At 56.5% G+C, this 16,500-nt stretch overlaps 2 protein-coding genes across 2 annotated transcripts; both read right to left on the bottom strand.

The window, feature by feature from the left end:
- Positions 1-1,337: 1,337 nt before the first annotated feature.
- ACAP1 (ArfGAP with coiled-coil, ankyrin repeat and PH domains 1) lies at positions 1,338-12,868 on the bottom strand (the record flags this gene model as incomplete). Its single annotated transcript, XM_079724976.1, has 22 exons — positions 1,338-1,512; positions 1,837-1,886; positions 2,244-2,354; positions 2,438-2,547; positions 2,943-3,115; positions 3,700-3,872; positions 3,989-4,083; positions 4,205-4,274; positions 4,929-5,140; positions 5,240-5,363; positions 5,694-5,794; positions 5,892-5,943; positions 7,550-7,659; positions 7,752-7,826; positions 7,940-8,035; positions 8,142-8,186; positions 8,326-8,509; positions 8,751-8,809; positions 8,894-8,947; positions 9,121-9,240; positions 12,206-12,263; positions 12,816-12,868. 22 exons carry the CDS (start codon positions 12,866-12,868, stop codon positions 1,412-1,414), a joined length of 2,226 nt encoding a protein of 741 aa, XP_079581102.1. The 3' UTR covers positions 1,338-1,411.
- A 714-nt stretch (positions 12,869-13,582) lies between these two features.
- Positions 13,583-16,466, bottom strand: LOC307067946 (uncharacterized protein; the record flags this gene model as incomplete). Its single annotated transcript, XM_079725564.1, has 8 exons — positions 13,583-13,716; positions 14,261-14,398; positions 14,493-14,711; positions 15,058-15,309; positions 15,404-15,492; positions 15,726-15,797; positions 15,913-16,020; positions 16,375-16,466. The coding sequence occupies 8 exons, from the start codon at positions 16,464-16,466 to the stop codon at positions 13,658-13,660; spliced, it is 1,029 nt and encodes a 342-aa protein (XP_079581690.1). The 3' UTR covers positions 13,583-13,657.
- Between the last annotated feature and the right edge of the window lie 34 nt (positions 16,467-16,500).

Raw genomic sequence — 16,500 nt, forward strand, 5'->3', positions numbered from 1 at the left:
TGTGCAGAATTGGGTAGTAAGGTTCAGACTGTCTCTGGGTCGGAGGCACAGGTTGGAGTACAAGGCAGCAAGATTGGGGGCTCACCCCAGCTACCTGGGTGGTGGGGGATGGTTCCCGGGCACAGAAACGCCGGAAAGGTTGAGAGAACGGATGATACGAGCAGAGGGAAGTCAGAGAGGGACGGGAGATTTAGGCCCAGACGCATCCGATTCTGGGTGGTCGGCGATTCCTTTCTGTGGTCTTCAGACAGTGGGTTTCCGCAATCCAACCAGCAGGTGACGATGGCGAGCACAAGGCCGACTCTGAAGGGACCAGCTTCTCGGGCAGACCGCTGTCACAGTGGGCGAGTCCACGCAGGGCTCCGGGGGCCAGTCAGAGGCCGGGCCTGGCCTGGCCTGGATCCGGCGCTGGTCCCAGGAGAAGGAGGCGAGGCTGACCGGAGCCGATGGCGGAGGTGCCTCTGTATCGGCTGGGGAGCGAAGATACACGCTCAATCCGAGCTGGGAGTGTCCTAGGACTCCTATGGAAGTAGCCGGGAGTCTCGGGACCTGGCGCCGCCGCCTTCTCCGGGTTTCGCCGCAGCCGCTTAAGTACTCTCCGCCCCAAGGAGGTGGCCTAAGGGCAGCGGCCGGGGCCCTTTAAGAGGCAGCCCCGCCCCCTGGGCGCCCCGCCCCCGCCCGGAGCGCGCGGCTCGGGTGGTGGTGGAAGCCGAGTGGCGAACTGGAGAGACGGGGCTGACGGGCTGGACTGGAGGACTCTAGCGCGGGTGGGGTCCGGGGGGTGACTCAGGCGCGTCGTTAAGGATGTGGCCGCGACGGCCCCGCCGGCCCCTAGATGTGCCCGACCTCACGTCTGCAACTCGGCGGGGGCCGGCGTCTCCTATCCGGCTGCTATAGAAACTTGAGGCCCAGCCGTCGGGGGTTGGGGACCAGTTCCTTTTCAGTCGCTCCCGCAGGGAATTCCCGAGGGGGCGGGTGCTGAGCCGCCGCATTCCAGGGATGCCTCCGGGCTGGGGTGGCCCGAGCCAGCCTCTCCATCCCGGCCCTGATGCCAGCACCCCCCCATACCCCCCAGAGAAGGCTGGACCCAGCCCACGCAAGCGGCCTCTGCCGGGCCTGACGGCTCTGGCCACGTCTCCTGAGCCCGCGAGCCCTGCCTCAGAGCCGCCCGGCACTCGGGCCGAGGCCGAAGCTCCCAGTTCACTCTCCGGGAGTCGCCCCTCGAGTGACTCCAGTTCGCAAACTCCCAATCGCTCCTGCACCCCAGAAGCCTCAGTGTCCTACACCTCACCCACCCGACGGGGGTGCTCAATAAATGAACTTTGAAGAGCAAAGCACAAAGGCTTTAATAGAAAGGGGCGGGCGGTGGGAAGGGCAGGGAAGGGGGTTGCGGGTCCTCGAAGGCCTGGGGTCAAAGTGTGTGTAGGTCATGGCTACGCCGGCTCAGCTTCTCCGGGTTGTCGGACGCCATGAGGGAGAAGTCGCGGAAGATATCGAGATACGTCTCGTCTCCTGAGGGGAGGGAGGAAGGGCTGGGAGGCCGGGTGGCTGGGCCCTAGCACAGAAGAGCACAATAGGGACAGCCCGGCCTGGTAAGAGCACGCGCTTCCAGCGTGGGTGGAAGGGACATCTGCACCGTCAGGGCGGCGCCCTCGCCTATTCTTTGGTCTGTTTCAAGGACCCGGCGCGTAGGATGCGCCCAATACATATTTGTTGAATAAATGATGTAATTAATCAATGAAGCTGGGCACAGGGAGTTGGGGACGGGTCACCAGCGGCCGGAAGCCCAGAGTTACAATGTTGTGTGGGCAGAGAGGGGGGTGGGGGGTACTTTACCAGCCTGGCCCTGGGCCGCATCGACCTCCCTCATCTTTGCCAATCGCAGCCTGAAGGGGAGGGAATTAAGGAATGAATGACATTCTCCTCACTCCCCCAGCCCCAATTCCCATCCTTTGAGCTGGGCTGTTTCATTCACCTGTCTCCCCAGGGTCTAGTGCTTTAAAGACGCCTGACAACAATGTTAATGAACGATGCCTCTCTCAGAATAAACTCACCTTCCTCGGACCCTGCCCTCCCCCTTCCTACTCCAAGCCTCGGTCGACACTTGGAGAATCCTTTCAATGTCCGGTGCTGGAGCTGGCCCCTCCCCTCCCCAGGCCCCGCCTAGCATGCTGGGGTCTCGGCGTTAGCCCCGCCCAAGTGGATAGTGCAAGCGCTAGCCCCGCCTCTTCAGGCATCCTCACAGAGTGACGATGTCAGCGTTGGCTGTTTCCACGGCGATGGTCAGGGGGTCTCTGCCTTCAGAGTCTCGGGCTCCCAGATCGGCCCCCCGTTTCAGGAATAGGCAGGCCAGCCTGGACAGGACAGCCAAGTTCAGCCGGCCCCTCACCCTGTCTGGAGCCTTCCTCCTCAAGGTCATTATCCCTGCTGCCCCTACCCCGTGTGGCCAAGAATGGTCGCGTGGTGGAGCGGGCCTCGGCCGTGGCTGTCCACTTGGTTCACGTTTGCTCCGTTCTGGAGGAGGAACTCACAGGCCAGAAGAGAATTCTGCGTGGAGTAGTAGAGAATGGGGATAGAGGGTGGCATCTTTTGAGGTAAATTTAAAGATATTTTAGAGTGGGGTCAGTTCCGAGGGTGGGTATGGGATGGCAGGCTCTGCTCCAGCTCTTTACATGTATTCATACATTAAATCCATAGTACAACCTAATGAGGTATATTATCCCTGTTTTACAGATGAGGAAACTGAGGTACAGGAAGGTTCATAATTGTAAGTGGTGAGGGTCTGGGTTCAAACCCAGGTTTGTCTGCCTCCAAGTCTCACACTCTTAGCAACCAGGCTCTATCGGTTATCACTCCCTATGAGGTGGGAGAGGCTAAGAGCTGGGACCAAACTCTGGAGTAGGGGAGGAGAGGAGGAGCCTAAGGGTCGGCAAGGCTCTCACCGCAGCTGTGGCCTGGATCAGTGGTGTGGCGTTCTCCTGTCCCCCGTGGACCCAGTTGACATCGGCTCCATGGGCGAGGGCATCAGCCATGGTGGGAAGGGATGGAGGATGCCCAGCAGCTCGAAAGAGCAGGGCCCCAGGGTGCAGGCTGCCCAGGTCCTCAGAGGGTGACTCTGTTAGGGGGAACCAGCTGTGAATCTGGGAAGAAAACCCTTAGCGCAGTCCCCTGATGCTGTAATGGGATAGTTCACTTCTCAACTGTGGGGAGGCCTTCAAGACTGGGGATTGTGGTGGGAGGTGATGGTGGGTGTGAGTGGATGTGGGTTGGTCCCCTAGGGCATATGGGATAGATGGCAGTGTTCACCTCTTCCTGTCCGACCACCCTGACTGGCTGGGATGTCGGGGGTGAGCTGACATGGTGACGGTCAGCCTCAGCTCTCTTGGCTCCCTTGGTTCCAGCCAAACTCATACCCTCCTCCACAGGCCTCTGGAGACCCTAGCTCATTCTCCTGACTCTTCTCATGCTGGTGACACCCTCACATAGCCCTCCTGGCCTCCTCCCAGCCCCACGGTCCTTCCCATCTTTCACCATAATCCCCGAAACTCTTGCCTTGAAAAACCAGTGCCAGTGGGCTGTGGCCCCCCATAACAGGCTCGAGGGGAAGACGTGGGCCCCAGACTCTGTGCCTCCCCACCGGGCTTGGCACCGTGCTGAGCACACGGCAGGCACTCAACAAATGCCCAGCCAACCCTATACCTGGCTTGGGTCTGAAGCTCCCGGGCTGGGGCCTGATGGTGCCCGGCTTTGGGGGCACAGGAGGCTGCCCCCTCGGGGGCCCCCGGCCACCTCTTCGCCCGCGAATCTCAGGAAGCTTGGTCAGGAACTTCTTCTCCACGTATTTGGCGTGAATCCAGGCCTCCTTCTCTTGCCTGGTCGGGGAGGGTTGTGGGAGAAGAAGGGGACAGTCTTCCCTCCTCCCATCCCAGGCTCTCCTCCCTCCCTGCCCATAAGGAGGGCAGCCCCAGTCTCTCCACCCCAGCCTCACCGGGAGCAGCTGGGCCCTGGCTTCTTCACGGCCATGGCCTCCACACGGGCCTCATAGATCTGGTTCATGACGACATTCCCCAGCTCACACATGAGCTTCAGGCGGCCCAGGCGGAAGCAGAGACAGACGGGTAGGGTGCAGGTGAGTGTCTGAGCCCTCAGGGCTCTGCAGCCCTGCCCTCACCGCACCCCACACTCTCACAGCACCCCAAGTCACCTTCACGAGTTCCGGCTCCCATGAGTCAAGGGTCAGGGACCGGACTTTGGAGAAATGAACTCCAAGGCTCCTGGAGGGCAGAGGGGAAGTCAGGCCCTCTGTGGGGGAAGCAGCCGGGGGAGCTGCTGCTGCTCCTGGAAAGACTTGGGGGCAAGGTCTGGCATGGGGGTCCCGTGCAGAGGCACTGGGCCAGGAGGCAGCAGGGCAGCCAGGGCCATGCAGCCTTGACCTGCATCTGGCAGGATCCTGCCTGTTCACCATTCCCTCTTCTCTCTTCTTCTCATCCTCTCCAGCCACCTCCCCTTTCTCCACGCACTCTGGCCGGGACAACTCTTTCCACGCCATTCCCCCTCCCCACTTCCATCAGAATTATGGGGCGCATAGACTTGCTAAGGCCTCACGACATCTCTCTCTGCTTTTCGTCAGCTCCTCTGCCCTCAGCAGCCCTGACCCCGCACCTCCTCCAGTCAAGCCACTCAACTCCCCTGGGTGTCCCCCTACCTGGCCAGACCAGGACACTGAGGGGCTGGGCCCACCTGGGTCCACCCTGTGCCCCACAGGATCGGCCCAGGCCTGTGCCCGGCAACAGACAGAATCTGAGAGGAAGCCCAGGCAGGGCGGGAAGGGAGGGAGGAGCCCCGGTGCTGGGCTCCAGCTTGCCTCCATCCCACTCCACTGCCGCCAGAAAGAGCAGGGGCCCGCGCTTGGGACCTTGGGGAGTGACCTGTGGATGCCAGAGCACTGAATGCAGAGGGTGACGCCCAGGTTGATGCTGGCCCACTCAGGGGCCGGCTCCCGGCAGTCACAGCACTGGGCGTTGCCGTCCACGCTCTGCACCTGGGCTGCCACGTGCCCGACTCCACCAGAATCCCTTCCCCTGCTCATCCCGCCAGAGCCCAGGGTGGCGGCGGAGCCCATGGCCAGGTGTCCTGAGCCCTGGGGGAGACAGGGGAAGAAAGAGTGGCTCTGAGGTCTAGGGTAAGCGATGTCCCACCTCCCTGGGCAGTCTGGCCCTGCACCCCCATGTTAAGGTACCTGGCCTGGACCCCGGGGGCTGTCATCAAGGTGAGCCTGGCTGAAGGCCGTAGCGATGCTGCTCTGCACAGCACTGACCCACAGCTGCAGGAGGCGCTCTGAGTCAGCCTGCAGGAGGCAGGACCTGGGCAGGAGGGTAGCCGGAGGGCAGGGAGGGGTCTGAGGCCTGGGGAGCTGAGTGGCAGGACAGGCAGGCTGACATTCAGCTAGTATTCAGCTGGCACCACTCATATTGAAATACCTCTACACCAGTTGGTAATAACCTTCCAGATATCCCCCTTCACCCTAGACCCTCCCCTAGCCTGCCCCCCAATTGAGCCACCAAAGGGCTAATGCCCGGGGCTGCATCAGGGGACTCCAAGATCCTGCTCCAGGGATGCCTTTGTGATTGGCCCTGCCTTTCCAGTTGGTAAAACTGAGATATACGGGTGTCACCCCTGGGCACTGCACTCACTTGATGGGGGACACCACCTCAAAGCAGAACCGCCTTTCTGAGTCAGGACAGAGCTTCACTGTGCAGAGACGAAGGTCATCCACCACCACAGTCACAGGGTCCTGGCAGGGAAAGGGGATCGGGGGGGCAGGCGTCCAGGCAGCCACAGCAGGGCTGAGTCCTCCTGGGCCCAGGCATCCAGGACCCGGGCCTACTCACCTTGTGCTTCTTCTGATAAACCAGTTGGTTGCTCTGAATAGTAAACCAGCGTCTGGAAGAGGCCAAAGTAGGGTTAATGCCATGGGCGGCATTGGAATGCGGCTCGGGACACAGACAGGAGAGGGGCTGTGCTCTTAGTCCCATAAGGATCTTGCTGAGAGGAGAGAGACCAGGCTGCCCATCCCATGAGATGTTCCAGGGGAGGGTGACAGAGGTGCAGCCAGGGACATCTAAGGGGTGCTATTCACATCCCGAGTACCCCAGATTTGATAACATTTATGAAGACAACTTTCCAGCAGATGGCAGTAAAATGCATTGTCTAATAAGTCTATTGCTACAATGTTTTGGCAAGTAGAAGTATCTTGGAGAGAATTCCCTGGCAGTCCAGTGGTTAGAACTCTGCACTTTCACTGCCGAGGACCCGGGTTCGATCCCCAGTCAGGGAACTAAGATCCTGCAAGCCATGAAGTGTGGCCCCCAAAATTTTTAATTTAAAATTTAAAAAAAAAAGTATCTTGGAGAAGGGGCTCTGTCTTCTAACTTGCGCCAAGATTCCCATAGGAGCCGGCAGTGGCCCTGGAAGGGGAAGGGGTCGAGTCAGAGCAGATCACCACCCTGCTCCACACCCTGCGATGGCTCCCCACTTCCCTCAGAGTCGAGCCAACAAGGCCCTGTCATGATTCACGTCCTCATTAGCTCCACCTGCATCTCCTACCACTTCCTCCTCCCCGCCTCTGTCCATGCCCTGGGCCTCCGCTCTGTTCCTCAAACCTTCCAGGTTCCTCAGCGCCTTGGTGCTGGCTCCTCCTTCTACCTAGAACATTCTCTCCCAGATATCCTTCCAGTCTTCACTCAGAAGTCATCTTTTCATGAGGCCTTTGCTGACCACCCTATTTATTTATTTTTATCATTATTATTATTTTTTGGCCACAGAGCTTGCGGGATTCTCAGTTCCCTGCCCAGGGACTGAACCCGGGCCACGGCAGTGAAAGCCTGGAATCCTAACCACTAGGCCACCAGGGAACTCCCTGCCCACCCTATTTAAAATTGCAACTCCTCCCCAGCTCTCTACGTTGCTTGCTTTATTATTTTTCACCTATGGTACTCTTACCTTCTAAGAGATAATTTACTTAATTATTACGTTCTTGTCTGTCTTTGTTGATGGAATGTAAACTCTCTGAAGGCAGGGGGTTTGTCTGTTTTTCCTGGCTGTAGTTAGCACACTCAAAAAAATTTAACCTGGGGCTTCCCTGGTGGCGCAGTGGTTAAGAATCCGCCTGCCAATGCAGAGGACACGGGTTTGAGCCCTGGTCTGGGAAGATCCCACATGCCATGGAGCAGCTAAGCCCATGTGCCACCATTACTGAGCCTGTGCTCTAGAGCCCGTGAGCCACAACTACTGAGCCTGTGTGCCACAACTGCTGAAGCCTATGCACCTAGAGCCCGTGCTCCACAGCAAATGAAGCCACCGCAATGAGAAGCCCGTGCACCGCAATGAAGGGTAGCCCCTGCTCGCCACAACCAGAGAAAAGCCCGCATGCAGCAACAAAGACCCAACGCAGCCAAAAATAGCTAAATAAAATAAAAATAAATAAATTTATTAAAAAAAAAAAAATTTAACCTGATGGGTTTGGCCGATTGGGGTGTCTGCTCCTCACCTGCTCCAGGTTTTAAAGGCATTGCTGGCCCGTTTGAAGAGGTGCCCTTCCATGACCAGGCCACCAGGCCCCTCCTTTAGGCTTGGCTCTGGCTCTTCCCCACCCAGCTCCTGGGGGCACAAAAGGGTCAAAGGGCAACTGAAGTGGGCAGAGACCAAGGCCCCAGGCCCATCTGCTTCCTGCCCGCAGCCCCAGCCCTCACCTTCTGTTTCAGCAGCACGTGTCTCTGCTCCATGTCCCTCTTCTCTCGAGCCGAATTCAAGACCAGCCGGTGTAACTGAGCACAGGAGGGGCATCTCAGATGGCCCCAGCCTCCCAAAACCAGGCCAGGAGAGTCATCTCAGAGCCCCTACCCTCCCTCTTCCACCTGCCTGCGCCCTGGGTCTCTACCTGGCCACCCAGCTCCTTGCGATACTGGGCCAGCCGGCTCAGCTCCTCGTGGCCCTGCTGGAAATGGGTAGCCTGGGCCTCCACCAGACGCAGCACCTGGGGGACAAGGTGGGCAGGGGGCAGACCCCTCTCTTTTCCTCTCCCTCCTGCTCCCATCAGCAGGCTTCTCCCCTCCCTGCCGCTAGCCCCCACGGCAACTCACAAACTCCATGATGTCAAACTTCCTCTTGTCCTCAATCACATTGATCTGAGAGCCCAAAAGACCTCAGGTCAGCCTTGAAAACACAGACGCACGACCCCCACCCCCACCACTGCACACCAGTGACTCTCCAGCCTCGAGGTGACTGGGGTTCTGGCACCCCAAGAAGACAGGTTGGGGCAGGCACCTGCAGGGCATAATCCAGGGCCCGTCCCCGGTACCCGGCTCGAGCAATCTTCAGAGCAGCTCCGGCCTCTTCTGCCTCCTGGGCCCGGCGCCTGGGGACCTCTGCGTTGTGGGTAAGAGCAGCCTCCAGGCTCTCAGCCCCCCGCCAGAAATCCCGGCGAGCCTCTCGGAAGCCCCGGAGACCTCTGGGGGTGTGGGGATAACAGAAAATCACCGATACACCCGCCTGCCCCCAGCAGAGAAGTCCTTGAGATTCGCTCATAGCCTTGCAGCTAGCCTATGGACGGTCAGAACTCCAAGGGGATCCTTGGGATGGGGGATAACAATCAGGCCACCAGAAGCCCCCAATCTCACAACTCCTTCATTCAGGGAGGCCCCTGCGGCAATGGGAAGAGGGCTGGAGGACTGGTTTCCCTCCTAACTCACTCCTTGACCAGAGTTTGGATTTGCTGCTGCAGTGTGTGCTGGGTGGCATCTAGAAGCTCCTGAGGGAAGCAGAAATTGGCAGGTGGCGGTCAGGACCGCAGACGCCCTTGCTCCCCTCACCAGCCCTACCTACCCCCACTTACTGCATGGCTGTCCAGCTTGTGGCTCAGGCTCTGAGTGAATTTGTCCAGACACTCCTAGGCAAGAAGAGGCAGAGAGAGAGTATCAGGCATGGGCGGTAGGGCCCTCCCATCCCTAGACCCAGCCTGCTCTGGCCTGGGACCTGCAGACCCCAGACCAACCCTCCCCTTCCACAGGATCTCTCCACATCCCAGACCCCACCCCAGCCTGGTTTGGACGCTCCACATACCGCCATCATGGGCTCTGGTGGACCCAGGTGGGCCAGGTCACAAATGCCAACAATGAAGTCCCGGCTGGCGGCAAGGTAGTGGCGCCCACTTTCCAGGAGGCCATTACCCAGCTTGAGGAGCTAGGAAGCAACAGAGCAACAGGGAGTCGTGCTACACGCCACCAATACCCAGTGCGACCCCCCGCTCCTGTCCTACTTCCTCTCCCCTTTCCCAGGGCTGTGCCCCTCCCTCTCCTCCTCACCTACACTCCTCTGTGGCCCAGTCCAGTTTCTAACACACACGTGGTACTTTCTCATCTCTGTTTCTTTCTCCCACTACTCCATGCCTGGAACAAAATTCCTCCCAGCCTGTCACTGAAGCCAGTGTCAGCTTCACCTCCAAAACGTCTCTCCTGCCCTGCTCTGTCTGCTTGGATCCAGAGTTCCCCAGAAATGCCATCCTCACGCTCTATCTGACTCCCAGGATGAATGTTCTACCTGGTTGGTATTAAATTCTACGGTATTTACTGTCTAGAGTTGTCCATTCTGTGCTGAGTGAACATTCCCTCATAAATATTAATCGGTCAGCTAGGCCCAAGGGTCAGGGCAAAGATGTTGCTCCTAGGGCCCATTCTGTCTGGCCCTAATTACAAACAAGGAGGCTTGATAAACAAAGGGACAAGTGACTGGATGGAGGAGGATCTCTGGGAGAGCCAGGTGGCCGACCCAGAAGCCAAAGCGAGGTCTTCTGACCCCTGGCCCTTGTTACCTGCAGGAATTGCTTTGCTCCTGAGGTGACACCATTGGCTTTAGCCTGAGTCACCATATCTGGGATGCAGCAAGTGTCTGTGGAGCCTGTCAACTCAGCCCAGGGAAAAGGAGACCACTATAGAGGTTCTCTGAGGAAATCCTGGGAAGCAGGGGCTCAGAGAACGTGGGCTACATAGGTGCTTGAGGAAGTTTTGTTGAAGTGAAAGACACTTTTTAGGGCTAGTGAAGGCTTCAGGGAAACAAAGCTTGACTTGAAGATGGCTGGCAGGGTCAGTAAGGGTCAGGAAACTGAGCATGATGAAACCTTATCAGATGTCACCATCCGGTGTCTGTGATAAGGGACAACGACCCAGATGACCACAACTCCAGTGTGGAGGTGGCGGACTGAGTGTCCAGTCTTTTCCTTGACCACCTCACCTTCCTCCCCAAATATCTGAATAAGGAACTTTCATAAGATTGAACTAGTGACAGACTGGTACATCCATACAATAGCATGGGGCAGCAAGGCAAAAGGAATGAGCTATTCATCTGTGAACTATTAATGAACTGCTGATAACTACTGATATGCCACACTTGAATAAACTTCAGAGACATTATTCTGAGAGGAAAAAAAAGGCCAATCTTGAATGGTCACATACTATATGATTCTACCTAGATAACAATCTAGAAATGACAGAAGCCTAGAGATAGAAAACAGATGAGTGGTCGTCATGTATGAGGAACGGGCTGGGGAGGGGGGTTATCATTACAAAGAATGGCACAAAAGAGTTCCTTTGTGGTGATAAGGGTTTTGTATCTTGAGTGTGATGGTTATGAGAATCTATACGTGTGATAAAGTGCCATTGAATTATACACAAAGATTTTTTTTTAAGAGTATATGCAAAACAGGTAAAACCCAAGTAAAGTCTTTAGACAGTTCATTGTATCATGCCAACAGCAATTTCCTGGTATGGGTAGTATACTACAGTTATGGAAGATGCTGTCATTGGGGGAAGTTGGGAGATAGGTACGTGGGATCTCTCTGTACTATTTTTGCAACTTCTTGTGACTCTGCAATTAACTAAAAATACAAAGTTTAACTTAAAAATATATGTATATATTCATACGTAAACTGAATCACTTTGCTGTAGAGCAGAAACTAACATAACACTGTAAATCAACTACACGTCAATTAAAAAATGTATATATTATTTGGTCACCTACTAACTTTCAGGTCATGGTATAGGCGCTGGGGATTGAGCAAAAACAAAATGTAAAAGTTCCTTATGACACACACATTCCAGTGGGGAAGAGTAGACAAGAAAAAAAATTGGCAAGCCTGACAGAAACAGGCTAAGGTGACCCCTGATGATTCCACCCTTGCATAATCCTCACCCCTTGAGTGTGGGTGAGTGAGACCTGTGATTTGCTTCTAATCAGTAGAATACGATATGGCAAGGGCGATGGGATGGCACCCCCAAATGACAAAGGTGACGGATTCATTCCTGTGGTCACATTCTGACATAAACTGATGCCATCTTGCCAGCACATGCAAGGGAGACTGCTGCTGGCACTGAAGAAGCAGGCTGCTATGAAGTAAACCGCCTACGGACAGGGCCCGGTGGCAGGGAACTGTGGGTGGCCTCTAGGAGATGAGCGCCTCCATCCGGCAACAGCAAGGACCTGAATTCTGCCAACAATCACGTGAGCTCAGAAGAAAACCCTCAGCTGCGGATGAGGCTACAGCCTCTGTCAACACCTCGGCTGCGGCCTGTGAGACCCTGAGCGGAGCACAGTCAAGCTGTGCTCGACTCCTGACCCACAAAACCTATGAAAACACCTGTGCGTTGTTTTAAGTCACCGAGTTTGTAATAATTTGTTACACAATAATAGAAAACTAATACCGCGAGTAAACATATAACGTGTCAGATCGAGATAAAGGCTGTAAAGAAAAAAAAAGCCAAATAAGGGAGGTGGGAGTGTGCTGTTTTTATAAAGAATATCTAGGAAGGCCTTACTGTGTGTGTTCAAGTGTTTTACTGGTTTGTTTTCCATGGTTAGTCTGTGAGCCCCCTGAGGGCAGAAACAGCCTGCTTCTCCCTGAGGCGCCCACGGCTCGCATAACGCAGGTCTCAAGAACCGACCAAGTAAGCCCACAGGTGCTCTTGTTTTGCAAGACTGAGCCCCTTGAGGGCACAGAACCACTTTTTGGCTCCTCTGTAGCCCCAAACATCTACCCCACCTGGTTAGCATTCAGTAATCCCCAGAACTCATTCTTGGTCTCTAGTTTTCTCCCTGGCCTCACCCCTCTCATCTTAATCCCACCTCGGGTCACCTCTCTCCACATCAGGATCACCTTTTCCAGCCGGGTCTCCAACTCCGACACTTCGGCTTCCACCAGCTCGATAGAGGCTCTGGGAAAGGAGGGATGGGGGCCCAGGAACAGAGCTTGGGTCCATCTGGTCTGTCCACCTCGGCAGGGTCGGGGGTCGGGGTTAGGGGGCGAAGGGTACAGACGGAGAAGGCTGATGGGTTAAGAACTGCCCACCCACCCTCTCTGGCTCACTCACTCTGCACAGTGTGGGAGCTACTACAGCCCAGGCCAGAGCAGGAAGGGTAGAAAGAGGGTGGATGTGGCGAGGGCAGGAAGTTGCTAACCGCCCAGTGCAGGTGCTGGGGGAGGGGCAGGGGTCCAGAGAGAGGGAGGAGGGAATGCCAGCTCTGGGAGTGAGAGAGGCTGGAGGGACCCCCTTCACACATGCAGTGGGTGGCAAGCATCAGAGCATGAGATTCGATAGCAGAGGTACTGCTTTGGCCCGTAAGCTGGATCTTGTCCCTTTGAGACTTACTCCCTGGAAAGACATCCTCTGACTTGGGGAAGGTTGTGCGTGTGTATTAGGGGGTGTTGGACCTCCCCGCCTCTGCCCGCCCCCCTCCTCCACCCCCGGAGACCTGTGTACACTTACCGGAAGCGGGGTGAGTCCTTAAGACACTCCTCAAAATCTAGCTTGACCGTCATCTCAGCTTGACTGCTCTGGGGCCAGTGGGCCCTGGGGCCTGGAGGGTGGGGATGCAGGTGGCCGTACTCCCTGCCCCGGGGGGGAGGCGGGGTGCTGATGAGGAAGGAGGAGAGGATCCTATCCTGGGTAGAGCCTGGGGGGCGCGATTCTTTCCCTAAGTGGAAGGGGTGTCCTAAGAGGAGCTCTCACCCCACACTTCCAGGCAATGCTGGGAGGGGTAGAGGCGGGGCCTGGGCGGTGGAGAAAGGGCCTGAGATCAGAGAAGCCACAGCCCCGCCCTCAGAGCCTATCTGCAGTCACCTTCCTACCGGGACCCTGGTCTCTGCTTCAGTCTCCTTCAGTGGTTGAGTTGTGGGGGCCTGAGACATACAGGTTCAAATCCTGATTGCGTGACCCTGGGCAAGCTCTCTGATTCCTCAGTTTCCTCATCTGAAAGATGGGCATGATAATTCCTACGTCCAGGGTGTTGTAAGAATTAAAGATGATACTGGTGCGTGGCTGACTGAATCACATCAATCATTGTCAGATGGCTGCAGTGGGGTCTTCTTGGACTCCTGGGGGCCTGTTGAGTCCAGTCCCCCAGACCACTCCAAGCTTTCTTCTCTGCTCTGCTTGCCTGTGGTTTCCTGTGTGTGAACTTCCCTTTCTGCCCCCCACTCCTCAATGACAGCTCAGGCGCAGACTGGACCCCCAATACCCAGACTCCTGCTTTTCTTCTCTTTATTGTCTACCCCTACCAAGGGTGGTGAGGGCGGGGACAGGCTGGCCCCCACCCCATCCCCAGCTGGCTACAGTTTCCATTGTCTGGTTTCCTCCTCCTGAGTCCACTGGAGCTGCAGGGTTTCATCTGGAGAGAGGAGGGACTGGGTTAGTGGCTTTTTGCAGCAGACAAAAGATCTGGCCCATGTGACCCCCTGACTCCCTAGAACCTACCCACTCAGCCCCTCTCTCTCCCTGGCCAGCCCCTTGCCCCTGCTCAGGCTCACATCTGTGCTAGTTTTGGTTTGAGGGGTTTGGGTGGCTTCCAGGTTCCCTCTCTGAGCCTTCGGTGCTTTGCCAGTTCAGCCCCTTGTATACCAGCCACTGACACCAGCCAGACATTGCTCGGAACCCACTGTCTTTGGAGGACGGGGCAGTACCTGGAGCAGGGTAGGTGGCAGAGAGGAATCAGGAAGGAGGCATAGGGGCAGCAGTGGTGCTAAGCTGGCAGGAGGTCCCAATCCCTCTGTGCCTCCCTGGGTCCCCTCCATACAGTCCACACTGCACACAAGGATGTTGAGGGCCTCTCTCATCACCTGCTACTTATCTACTGGCCTGAGGGGAATGGGGGCTGTGGGGATGGGAGCTTGCCAGGAGCCAGGCCTGGTAAGATAGTGGCCTGGTGCCCTCACCAGGCTTCGAAGACATCACTGTCACCTTCAGGGAACTCTCGATGGCCTTGTAATCCTGCAAGGGGCTTCCAGTGTGGTCCAGCACACGGACCTCAGTGCTTATGGGATTCTCAATCACCCAATTCAAGCTTGTGGAGCCTGGAAGCATCACAGGATCAGGGCTGGGGGACCCATCAGTCTGTTGGTTCTCGGCCACCGCCCCGCTCCCAGGCTGACCCAGCCCAGTTCTCACTGGTCTGCTGCTCATCATCTGTGTCCTCCTCAAGTTCAGGGTAGGGAGAGCACCTCAGGTATCTTTCTTTGCTAAAATACTCCTCGCGTCGCAGATCAATTTCCTTCTCCAACGCGACGGTGGTGGATGAAGCTAGGGACTGATTTCTTAAGGCAGGGGAAGCTGAGGAGTCATCCAAATCAATCTGAGTCATATGGCCACCTAGAGAATACAGGCCACCTAGCGAATACAGGCCACCAGCTCCACTGTGACCCCCAAGCACCGGGGAGAAGCTCAAGCCCCAGGTTCTCATCTCACTTCTATCACCTCCTCCCATTTTAGAAAAACGTCAGTGACTTTTCCACCCGCCACGGTTCGCTTGGGCTTTCTGTTCCTCCTCCCCAGCCAGCCTTCCTTGGGGACTATCCTGGTGAGGACCCCACTCCAGTTGCCCTCTGCCTTCCCTGGGGTCACCTTCCAGCACAACTTCCCTGTCAGCCAGCAGGGCCCTGAGAAAGACAGGCTATGGTGGAGAAGGTTCTGGACTACAATTACCTTGGGTCCCTGGGGCCCCACCATAGCTAACCTTTGACTTCTAGGATGTGGTTCCTGGCCACCAGGCCAAGCTCATCTTTGACTCCTCTGGTCAGTTCTCTTGCCCCGTCTCTCTCCACAGGCCTGGGCTCTGAGGCCAGCATCACACCTCGACTGCCATTGCTCATACTGACACTACCCACACTGTTGTTCTTATTATTATCCAAGGGCAGGTTTTTCGGAGGCTTGAGGAACTTTCCTTCATTGTAGTGTGCCTTGCGGTGCTTTTCAAAATCACTGGATCCTGTGGGCCAGTGTCAGAGCTTGGCTTTCCTGCCAGGCTCTCACTGCAGGCTCACGCCACCCCCTTCCCACTCAATCCCCACCCCACATCTCACGTGTCTTGGAAAAGTTGTCTGAAGACCCTGAGCTTCTGTTATCACTGTACAGGGAGACCTTGGGGCAGAAATTGTCCATTGCTGCAAACCTGAAGGGGAGGGAGGCCAGTTGGGGGCACAGAAGGGAGAGAACAATGGGAGCAGGTGGTAGATGGGGCCAAGCTGGCTGACTCCCCCACTTTGGCCTGGGTGAGTCCTGATCCAAATTGTAGTACACCTCCCATCTTGGGGGGCCCGAAGGCAGAGCTGGCTCAGACCAGAGTTCAGGGGTGGAGGGAGGAAGAGGCCCCAATTCCCTACTGACTTCTGGCAGGACTATCACCTCTCTGCTAGCTCCTCAGGAGTCATTGTGTGAGAGGTCTCTGCGAGCAGGTCTTCATCGCTGTCCTGCGGCCTGCACAGGAGGAAGGAAGGAAGCAGTGCCTCAGAAGGGGATAGCAGGCAGTCCCCCACTCCTTTGAGTAGGGAAGAGAGTCTGGGCTGAAGGGCTAGGGCTGAGGGCTCAGCACCTGTGGTAGGGAGTGCGGGGCTCATCCACCTTCATAAATCCATAGTCCTTGTCAGCAGCGTGGTAGGTCGCCAGAATATTCATTTCATCCCAGCGCAGAGACTTTTTCCTTCGGGTGAGGGAAGGACACAAAAAAGGGGGAGGAAACCTTCTAGTGCCCTCCTCCTCACAGCCCTCTCTCATTCTTACAGTCATTCAAAAACTGGTTTTTGCACCCCCTTGTAGTTCCAGAGGTGTAGGAGGCTGTGGATGGGGTCATACCTGATGACAATCACGTACGATGTAGTCAGGGTACATGCTGACTTCTTATCAGGTACCTGCTACTCTCTCAAAGGCTAGGAACCTCAGATTTCCCACCCAATTACCCTCACTGACTCTCACTTTTAGTTCTTGGCACTCCGCCCCTTCTCCCCTGACTCCGCCTCCTCTAGTGTCTGGAATCCCTTCCTCCCGGGCTCCTTACCTCTCCGCCCTGGGGGATTTGTGCATCACGGTGGAGCTGCTGTTTTTTAGTATGCTCCGGGGCCGGTCCTCACAGGGTTTGTCGGGGTGCATGCAAGTTGACCCGGAGCGCGGAATATATCCCGAG

This window comes from Hyperoodon ampullatus (assembly GCF_949752795.1).
Source record: "Hyperoodon ampullatus genome assembly, chromosome: 19".
Taxonomy (NCBI): domain Eukaryota; kingdom Metazoa; phylum Chordata; class Mammalia; order Artiodactyla; family Ziphiidae; genus Hyperoodon; species Hyperoodon ampullatus.